The sequence below is a fragment of the Phyllostomus hastatus genome, unplaced genomic scaffold (assembly GCF_019186645.2).
Source record: "Phyllostomus hastatus isolate PE091 unplaced genomic scaffold, TTU_PhHast_1.1 phas_scaffold_60, whole genome shotgun sequence".
NCBI lineage: Eukaryota > Metazoa > Chordata > Mammalia > Chiroptera > Phyllostomidae > Phyllostomus > Phyllostomus hastatus.
Window position 1 is genome coordinate 14,179,999 of NW_025334038.1, and position 10,693 is coordinate 14,190,691.

Below are 10,693 nucleotides of genomic sequence, written 5' to 3' on the forward strand. Positions count from 1 at the left end.
GCCTCCACCAGGGACTAGGCACTAACCACACATTCACCACCTCCTGGACCCTCTCCATAAGCCCTGGGGCAGGAACTCCCATTCCCATTGACAGAGCATGAAATGAGGGCCCAGGGAGTATATGGTTTGCACAGGGCCCCAAAGAGGGCAAGTGATCACTGGGACCATATTCCTTTTCCTCCATGTTTGGGTCTGTCTTCCTCCCACACAAACCTCCTAACTGTCTCTTCCCTTTTCTCCCTTCAATCTCTCCCCTACCCTCACCTAGCCACAGTGCTCCCAGGCCTAGGGTTCACACCTCATGTGCCCACCACTGAGGTAGCTATCAGAGAGCTGGAGGACTTGCAAGGAGAAACTTGATGCTATCTTGGAGCAGAGAAAGGGGGGAGCCACAACAGATGGGATGGGGGAAGTAAAGGTCCCCTGGAGGGGTCTCTCCCAGTCTAGGTCTCCCTGAACCAGGTCTGTCCCTAGTGCCCATGTCGGGTCCAGGCTCTTCCAGGGTTCAGACATGTTGGCCATAGTTCTGGGGAGAGGCTGACTGAGCAAAGGGTCCAAAGAAATTAGTAGCAACTGTTGGAAAAAGTGGCCTCTAGCAAGAGCTCTCCTGTCACCCCATCCCTCTTCCAGCCCCATGGCTTCTTAAGGCACCTCAGGCACAGGCATGTCTGGAAACCCTGACCTCTCAACAGGCCACTGCTTCCCCTAATCCTCCATCCACACATTTCCATACTGCCGTCCACTCCCCACCCAGAGAGCTGTGCTTACAGCCACAGATCCCTACCAGCTAGTATGCCCCCTCCTCCTTTGAGGACACTTCTCCTCTGAGGAGTCTCCCCAGCTCTGACCCAGAAGCTAGGGGACCCCATCTGGTCAAAAGCCTGACCTCAAGGGGCAGAGTACACAGGGTGCCTTGGAGAAGGATGAACTGATCTACTGATGGCCCCTCCCAGTTCTTAAGTTCTCCAAGTCCAGCAGTGTCCCCTGCTCCTTAGTGTCACCTTGGGGACCCCAAAAAGACAGAAAAGCAGGTATCCATGTAATGGGGTACACACCAGCCTTTCCAGTAAGGCTAGGGCACAAAAACCAACCGGCCCCTATGACCCCAGCCCTGAAGGGGTAAACTCTGGGACAGAAGCCCTCCCCAGACCCTTGTGCCTTCCTGGACAGGGCTGCATCCTAACCTGAGGCTAAGGTCATTCCCTCAGGGTACTCGGCACCCACCCCTCACTCTGCCTCCTTCTCTTCCTTAGAAAGCCAGAGACTTCCAAGGCCCAGGATCGTGAGACACTGGGTCGTCAGTGAGCCGACTGGGAGATGAACAAATGGCTCAGGCCAGACCTGAGGAAGAAAGGTGAACAGGCTGGGAAAATGGGGATCTGGTGGCAGAGCCTGCTGGCCCCTCTTGGTCCTCTAGGGCCTGATCTCCCTCACCTGTCTTTTTAGATTCAGGCTCATCCCACCTCATCCCCCTCATACATATTACAGCCACCCTGAACAGGCTTCCAGAAACATCACTCCCCACCCCACAACCTGCCTCCTTTGCCCTTCTAACCCAGATCAGGGGCCACATCCCCTGGGAAGTCTTCCTTGACTGCCCAGGGCGGATGGGAAGCTCTTAGGGCCCCAGTGCCCTTGCCCTAGTGTCCCCCCAGTGCTCTGCTGGGCACTTCACAGGGGCTGGGAGCTCCTTGGGAGCAGGGGCAGGCAGGTTCTTCTCTTCTCAGTACCCTTAGTGCCTCAGCATCCTGGCCCACAGCATATGGGCCATAAATAGAGAATGACACTGGCAGTGAATAAGGCCATCATAGCCACTGGTGATAATTCAGTGTAAGAAGTTGAAGCACCTAAAACAAGGAGCTAGCAAGAATGTCCACCCAAAGGTGCCCTGGGAACTCCAGAATGGTGGCCTGCAGGAACCAAGAAGGTCTAGGACCCCAGCCAGCAGGCCAGTGATGAGTCCCTCCTCCAGTCCTATGGTAACTGCAGCTTGTAGCCACCCCCTCACTCCCTCTGCTCCAGATACACTGCTTGCTGCTCGCTGCTCCATGATTTCAAACTGCAGAGGTGGAGATATCCGCAGCTTGCTGGCCTTCTGTGGGGCAGAAATAGCAGTGGGGACCTGGCCCTTCGACCCAGGCTTGGGTACAGCATGGTGGCACCAATGCCCAATTCCAGGGGCAGCATGGATAGTCCTCAGTGCCCACAGACCACTGCCCACCATCAGGCTCCAACTCCCACCCTTGCCCCATGCTGTGGTCCCCATTCCACCCCAGGTGAAGTCCTGGAAGATGGAAAAGAAGCATGACAAAGAGTGGAAATGGGTGTGAGGGCAACAGCTCACTGGCCCCTAAACAGTGAGGTCTCGGGTCCAGCAGATCCCCAGGTCAATGATCTCTAGCACCTGTGTCACCTAAAAACTTTCTCAGGTGGGAAGAGCACCCCTGCAGAGGGTCCAGGCTTATGGCCTAAAGCCAAGCAGGACTGACTCCCTGGAAGGGCCCCAGTCCATTCCTGGGAATCCCATTTCTGGCCCACACACTGCAGCCCTTGGTTCAGGCAAGCACCACCACAGCTCTGAGCCATTCTTCTGTGGAAGAAGATGCTATATAGTGAGGTCCAGGTCCCTCTGAATGGTCTGTAGTGGGATGGGATGTGCCCCTCCATCTGACTCCAAGACCTGAGCTCCCACTGCTGCCTCCCCTGATCTCTAAAGGCTGAAATCCTACAGCTCTAGCTCCCTCTCCCTGCACCCTGAAACCCAGTGAACTTCCTGGGCCTCTGCCAGCCATCAGCCTATGTTCTCTCCTGCCTGAAGAATCCATACACCTGTGCAACAGATATACCCTGAACACCTGTGTGCCAAGCTGGGGACACCAGAGTGAGGCTCTACAGGAGGCAGGACCCAACTTCATGGAGCAGATATTCTAGGGACCTTGCCCCAGAATATCATGGGCCTGCCTGCAGCCTGGACCCGGGAGAGCTGCCTCCCCATCCACATGGCCAGTCCAGAGAGTGGGCAGCAAGCTCGCAGAGCAGTAGGTTCTGGACTTTTAGACTCCACACCTGGGCAAGTAAAGTCTTCCCTATATGTGTGTATGTCTATGTGGCATGATCAGCAGCAGGACCATTTCCTTCCCAAGAACATTAAGAAATAGCTAGTATTACCATCATTTCATCAAGGAAACACTTAAACAAAAATAGATATGTCATAATAAAGGGTGTTCTTTTATAATGAATAAAGTAGGTGAGGATCCAGGAGGAGACTGGGGCCCCAAATCTCATTTAATAGGAAAGGGAGAGGTCTTAGGGACGAAAATCTGTCCAACCCCCCCCCCCCCCACTAAGATATAGCCTTCCTGGTCAGGAGGGCCTCACTCATCTTATTTGCAAGTCCCCCAGACAACCCAGACAGCTACCAGGAGAGCCCAAATCACACCACTGTTCTGAGCCTCAGTTTCTTCATCTGCTGATGGGGAATCCTAATGACCTCACCAGGCTGCTGTAAGGATGACAATATTTACCAAGCACCTGGCACTCAGCTACGTAATAAACCAGGGCTATTGCTATTAAGTTAATATTTAACAAAGAGTTCCCTTGGGGCAGTAACCTGCCCTTCTCTTCTCAAGTCCCCAGCCTTGGCATGCAGCCAGCTTTTCTGCCCAGTTCAGAGAACCATGTGGCCTCTTTGGGAGGTGACACCTCTTTGGGGAGGCACCAGGAACCTAGGGTTCCAGCCAGTTCCCATGAGGTGTGCCCCTCCCACAGTCAAGAACAGCTCCTTTAGGAAACCAGGGGTCCTGCCCTTTCCTTATGTCCATTTAATCTGCACATTTAATCTGTGGTACACACCACCTAATTCAGGTAAGGAGACTGAGGCTCAGAGAGGTCAACATGACTTTCCTCATACTTGATGGTGAGGGATCAAACCCATAGCTCCAGAGCCCAAGTGGTTTTGGACTCTGGAGCTATGGGTGATGCTCCCATACTGCAGTGATGCTTGACGTGAAAATCTTACAAATGGCCTGACCAGGCAAGGCCATATTTGCTGCTTTTCTCCTCCTCTTTCAGCAGCCCTCTCACTTCTCCATCCTACATCCTGGGTGGGAGTCCTTGCCCTCCAAGGCTGCCCACACTTGCCCTCTGATGGCTGGTTTTAACACTGGTGTCCTTTTCTTTGCACCTTTAATCCCAAAAGGAGACTTACCAAAAGGCAGCTTTAGAGAAACACAATATAGCAGGGTGACATCCCATAGGAAACCTTTCACCCCCAAGTGAAAGGTGCCCTGTAAACTGGAGACCAGAAGTTTCCACTCAGCCTCTCCCTACCCAATCTCCTGTGTGAGGACCCATGTCCACATACATACTGAGTCTTCAGCACCTGCACTGGGGATGCTCAGGAAAAGCTGAGCCTATCCATCACACTCTGCTGAGGAAAAGCTATAGGTCACCACTCCCTGCTTCACTGACCTTATAATAATTACCTGCCACCACAGATGCATGTTTCTTTATTGTCTCTTCAACTAGAATGTCAGCTTCCTGAATGTGGATCTTGGTTTTGTTTGGCCTCTGCCCCTGTCCCTAGAACAGTGTCCACCACCTAGGGGTGCTCAACATTTGTTTCATAAATAAATGAATGAATGAGCATCCTCAACCTTTTGCCAAGAACCAACATAGAACCCAGAGAGAAAAAACTGACCCAGACCTACAGTTATGTGCAGGCAAGTCAAGATCACCCAGAGCTGTCTGATTCACTCCCCGCTGCAAGCCACCCCTCTACATCACACGCACACCCCCCACCTGGGACTAGGGCAACATCATAATCCCTGATCAGCCAAGGGCTCAGCAGGAATTAGTTGTCTGTCTATTGAGGCCTGTAAGAGGCTGCAGCTTGCATTCAATTGCACTGTTCTGCCCCAGAGCCGGTATTTAATGAGCACTTGTCTAAGGCTTTACTCCATAACATGTGAAGAGGAACCATTATTATTTCCATCTTATACATAAGGCAACTGGGTTGAGGGAAGTTCTGCAACTTGCCCAAGGTCCTGACTAGCAGGGAGCCCAGGACAGCCCACCTGCCACGCCCACACGTGCACTCCCTCTTCAGTCCTTTGGTAAGACAGAAGCCTACCACCAGGAATTCCAGAACCTCATGAAAAAAGAACCAAGTGAGGAGGGAGGGGCAGCGTATTCTCCTCACATTTTCCAACTCACACAGCTTGTACAGGATGAGCTGGGCTGAGATAGCAGAGTCCAGGACGTGGCCTGGCCAGATGCCAGAGGATGAAGGTGAGAAGGAGCTCTGGTGGGATTAAAATGCACAAGAGTTCAAGCCTCAGCTTCTCTGAGAACCTGCAGGGTACACAAATACCCTTGGATTCAAGACTTGATCAAAATGGCCCAAATCTACTGCCCACCCCCGACTCACCAATCCCAACACACCACACCCCTTCCCTTCAGTTGTATGGGCAGTTTTGCAATGCTCACACCCACCCTACACCTTGGTCCATAATATCCCTCCTGGAACACTTTATTCCACACCCCATGCAGCCCAATGTGCTCACCTATTTTCCAGGCCCCTGAGCAAAACAGCCTTAGCCTCACTTTAAGCCCTGCCATGAACCAGCAGACTCTACTAAGTGGACACTCAACCCACACAGAGCCCACTGGGCCTCAGCTAAGGCTGGAGGCCAGGCTTCCCATTTCCCACATCCACATTCCTTAGCCAAATGTCCACCAAGCCCCATAAACACCCCACCTAGAGAAGATGCCCAGCTCTGATGCCTTCTTTCCTCAGGCAAGATGGAACCATGTACATCAATAGCTCGAGCTCAGGGAGAAGCTGATCTGAGGTTGAAGAGGTGCAGAAAAGCTTGTAACACTCAAAGGAATGAGATAGACCAGGGACTAAAGAGAGAGAAAGCAAGGAAAATGGTGGCGGGGGTGCTGATGAGCAAGTGGAGCAGGAGAATAGGAAGATTCCTCAGCTGCTCAAGGGCAGAGAGATGGATGCCAAGGGGAAACAGAAATGGAGAATATGGGTAAGGAGGAGTACCTTTGGAGTAGGGCATGGAAAAGGGGGAGGTGGGAGGAGGAGACCTGGGTGGCCTTGCTGCTCCCAGGTCCTGCTCTTTGGTGTAAGGAGGCTGCTCTCGAGGCTGCTATGAGGATAAGCATTGGTTGTAAAGGCCTGACTCCTACTGAGGGACCAAAATGGATGCTGCAGAAGAAGCCCTTGATCACCAGATAAGCATGGTGCCACTCTGGTCATGTGTCATGCTTCTATAAATAACTGCCATTGCACCTTTCCTCCAGGAAGCATCTGCTCCCGCATTCCAGGGCTTTCTGTCCACTGACAGTGCCAGACCCTGTCCCTCTCAGGGGGGCCTCCCAACCAGACAAAGAGTACACACGCTTACCCACTCACTCCCACAGGGCCTTCTCCGTCACCATCAGCCCAGACTCCCAATTCAAGGCCAGCCTCCCTCATGCACCATCTCTGAGGACTCCTGGGCAGTGAACCTCAGCAGGGAGCAGGCCAGATTCCACCCCCACTCCAGCTGTCCCTTTTCCCCAACCATCTCCTCCCCCAAGGGGCCAAGCCAGACAATCTCTAATCCTCTGTCATCTGACCCAGCTCCACCCTAAATTAGCTCTGCCCAACCACCCTACTAGGCCCAAAAATGGACAGTGTCATTTATAGAGGGTCCAAGAAGCCAAACACAATGGGAAGATGACCTCATGGCGCCTGGGGCCTGAGCTCCAGGCATGCATTCTGCTCCCCAAGCATTCTGGGGGCAGCTGGGAGCTGGAAGGTGAGCAGCAATGGTGCCAAGCTGGCAGACCCTGGTGACCCTTCCCATATATTCTCATGTTCTCCCCACACCAGGCCCAGAGGCCACAGGACCTTACAACCATAGCTCCACGCTAACCAGAGCCACACACACCTTGCTCCCCACTGTTTCTGGGTTCAGCCCAGGATCAGGCACAGGACACATGTCCAGTCAGGATTTGCTAAACAAGGGAAGGCAAAGGAACAGACAGCACAAACTAGTCCACCCACAGGTCAGTGTAAGGGCTCCCAAGCCAAGCCTCCAAACACCCTTGTTTGTTCATCAACCGTCACTCAGGACCCGCAGGGACCAAATGAATGCCCTGTCCCTCAGGAAGCACTCAGAGCAGTGATGGATGCAGGCTGGTCAATGGGTTGCCAAGTCAGGACCTATGGAGAGACACTCTGAGCTGAGGGACAAGAAAGCTGGCTCCACAGGCACCACAGAGCAAGCTTTCCTTGACCACACTGTCACTCTCCAAGTCCCAATGGACTGAGCTACTGTTTGGCCCTGCTCAGAGAGTGTCCTCCTGTGGCAACTGGACAACTAGAATCACCACATTGCTCACTTATTTGACAGGTGGGACAAGGACAGGGGTGCTTGTGAGACCACTGACAAGGTGGGTTCAATGTGATTTTGTTACTACCAGAAGGTGCTAGGAGGCAGCCAGGTAATGTCACTCAGGCTGTGACAGACTCTGAGCTGCAGGAGGGAGAGGGGAGAAGTCCTGGTGGGTTAACATATTAAACTTCCTGGAAAGGGGTACCCAGCTGGGCTAGCAAGGGAGAGGACAGAAGAAAGGTTACTTTCTGAGACTCAGCCAGGAAGCCTGTTGTGCTGCTCTGGCTTTTGATGAGGGACAACACCCAAACCATTGCCCACCAGTAGCATTAAGCTGCTCCAGTCCCAGCTCAGGTAGGGCCAGCCATTGTGCAAGGCCAGCATCCATAGCTGACCAGCTGTCAGCCAACTGCCTGTGGCCACAAAATGGGCTAAAGAGAGAGGGGTGGCAGCTCATATATGAATATCACTGCATATATGAAGGGGACACTTCATATAAACCTACTGCCCCTGAATTACTGAAAGATGCTGCTACAGTGACAAGGCAACCAGAGCGAACGGGACACAGCAAGAGCAAGGGAAGCCAAGAAGGAATAGGACCTCAGTGGAGTAGGGGCAGGAAACCTGGTTTCAGCTCTCTGCTTCCCATTCATCTTCCTGGTCCCTTAGGAGCAGGAAGCAGGTTTAGGCCCAGAGCAGCCCCTCCAGGCACCGAGATGGATTATCCAGTCACAAAAAGGGAATGGGGAGGGGAGAGGTGGGGCCGGAAGGGCAGCAGCATCTGCCCTCCCTAACATGGGAGGCTGAAGCCTTCCCAGCACCCACTGACAATCTATAGGGCTCTAATCCGTCCTTCAAGCCTAGGGCGGAAAGGTGGGTAGGGAGAGACAGACCCGATCTGCAGTTTGGCTGAGCGCCCTCACCTCCACCCACTGCCATTCACCTCTTCAGCCCAGGACCACCAGGAAGAGCAGCTGGACTGTGCGGGAGGCAAGGGGAAGCTCTAGCCGGTGCACCTCCTCCATCACGTGGCTGAATCCTGAGGGAGCCCCCAGGTCCCAGCTGTGCAAAAATCATTGTTTATAAACAACCACAAGCCTTGCACGGGAAGGCCGTCAGTCCCCGGGCTCCCACTCGTCCGCTCATCTCGAGGGCGTGGGGCAGAACCCAAGGTGGGGAGGATAGGGGCCAACCCGGCAGGAGCACAAATTCTGCAATCTCAGATTTCAGAGTCCGAGTGGGCAGGGGAAGTGGCGTCAGCAGCTGGCACAATACAATGCAATAAACCAGAGGTGGCTTGGGGTAGAAGGCCGAGCCTGCGGGGCCTCGGTCCCCAGTCCTACATCTCCTAAACAGCCAGGGCTCTGCGAGAGGCCGGGCTCTAGGCCCGGCCCATGGCCAGTTGCTCCCAGCTCTAGGGCTCAAGTTTCCCGCGGTGCCCTCCACGACCCTGAGGCCCGCCGCTCTCCTCCGGGTCGGTCGGCTCCCGACCCCGACAATGAGTCCCAAAAGCCCCTTCCCACCCTCAGGAAATGCGAAGCCCCCAATGGGTGCGCAACCTTTCTTTCCCCAGAGCTTCCCGGCCGCGGGTACCCTCGAGAAAAGAAAACCAATCCTCCGGCAGCCAGCCGGGACACAAGGGGAGAGGGGGGTGGGAGGAGGGCCTCCAGAGACCCGCAGCGAGCGCGCGGGCCCCTAGGCCCAGGGACACCCTCGGGATTCCCTCAGCACTGCTCAGAAGACCAGGGCGGAGGGAACTCCCCCTGCGCTGTCGCCCCGCAGCACCCTTGGGGGCCTGAACCGCCAGGGGCGCCACCTCGTCCCAAATCTCCGAGTCCTCGGCCTCCAGGGCGGAGTTAGCGTGGACCTCAAGCACCCGAGATCAGCGTGGGCCGCCGCTTCTCCGCAGACGTGCGGCGAAAATACAAAATGGTCTGGGAGGTGGAAGGGGAGACAGCTGCGCTCTCTCCAGCCCGCCGTGGGGGGTGGGGAAGATAGATGACGCGGATCCCAGAAGGCGACCACAGCTCCGGGCAGCACAGCCCGTGTACCCCCGAAGGCCAACGGCAGCGGTTGTCCGGAGGTTACAGCGCCCGACCCCGGGTGAGAACCAGCCCCTTGGGCGGGATGGAGGCAGGTGGCCGGAACCGCGCCACGGCCGGTTCTCGGCTCGCTCACCTTCTCCTGCGCGCGGGTGAGCTTCTTCTGCACGTTGCTGGCGATCTTCCCCGCCGTCACCCCCTTGCTGCCCATCTCTGCCATCTCGCCTAGGGCCTCGCCCGGTCGGGCGCCGAGCTCCCAGCCCCCGCCACCGGCTCCGGGGTCCGGTCGGCTCCAAGCCGTGCACTGGATAGCCGAGCCAACTGGCGGAGGCGGAGCGTGCGCCCGCGAGCCAGCAGGGAGCGTGACGGGGGCCGAGGAAAGGAAGAAGGGACGGAGGTGGGGACTGGAGAGGAGAGGAGGGGCCGAGCCTGCGGGGGCGGTCAGCACCCCCAGCCAACCCGGCACGACGAGACACTGCCTTTTAAAGGGCCTCTCAGGCGCGGGAACCACTCAGCCCGCCAGGAGAGAGCGGCGCGCATGTGCGCTGGGCTTCCCGGAGCGGGACTCCCTGGACGAGGAATGATATGACAGTCGTGGGTCTCGCGCCGCCGCGGGCCCGGTTCTCCTCTCCTTTGGTTACCTCCCGCAGCCCAAGAAAGGAGGCCAGATGGCGTAGCAAGGTGCTTTCAAAAAGCAGAGATAACGTGCGGCGATTGGTGCTTGCCCCTGGAATCCAGGAGCCCCCTGTCTCCCAGGGCTTCTGTGGCCCTTCGCTCCACTCTCAGCCTCCTCCGAGCCTGCAGACTCACGGGTCTCCGCCTGGGTTCTCTGATGCCTCCCGGACATGTTCACGCCTCTGTCCCAGGCGCCTAGTCCCACGCCAACAAGGCGCTCAGTCTTCCAGTTTGCCAAGAGCTATTTTATTATAATAACAACCTAACGTTAGTGAGCGCTCACTGTAGGCTTGCACTTTCCTAGGTGCCTCCTGGACAGGTATTATCTCGTCCATTCTCCATAAGAGCCCTATGAGTTAGTGCTATTATTAAAATGCATTTTAATATAATAAAAGTGTTATTCTTATCTTACAAATGAAGCACAGAGAGTCCAGGAACCACCTCTTAACTCTCAGGTTTTCAACCACTATACCCTAGGTGTTTCCTCTTGCTTGATGGAAGAAAAATGATAAAGGATCAGTACTCAAAGAGAAGATAAGTTTACTGCTAACCAGCTTTGCCAAAAGACCAATGACAATTATT

At 55.1% G+C, this 10,693-nt stretch overlaps 1 protein-coding gene across 24 annotated transcripts in view; it reads right to left on the bottom strand.

The window, feature by feature from the left end:
• Positions 1-9,897, bottom strand: part of BIN1 (bridging integrator 1) — a 54,376-nt gene extending 44,479 nt beyond the window's left edge. For 4 of the 24 annotated variants that reach the window (XM_045825878.1, XM_045825885.1, XM_045825883.1 and 1 more), the window contains exon 1: positions 9,573-9,890. In XM_045825878.1, the coding sequence (XP_045681834.1) occupies positions 9,573-9,656 (84 nt within the window). In that variant the 5' untranslated portion in view covers positions 9,657-9,890. Of the gene's footprint in view, positions 1-6,419; positions 6,500-9,572 lie in introns of those variants that run through there. The other 20 variants (XM_045825876.1, XM_045825881.1, XM_045825884.1 and 17 more) reach the window with 13 other exon arrangements.
• Between the last annotated feature and the right edge of the window lie 796 nt (positions 9,898-10,693).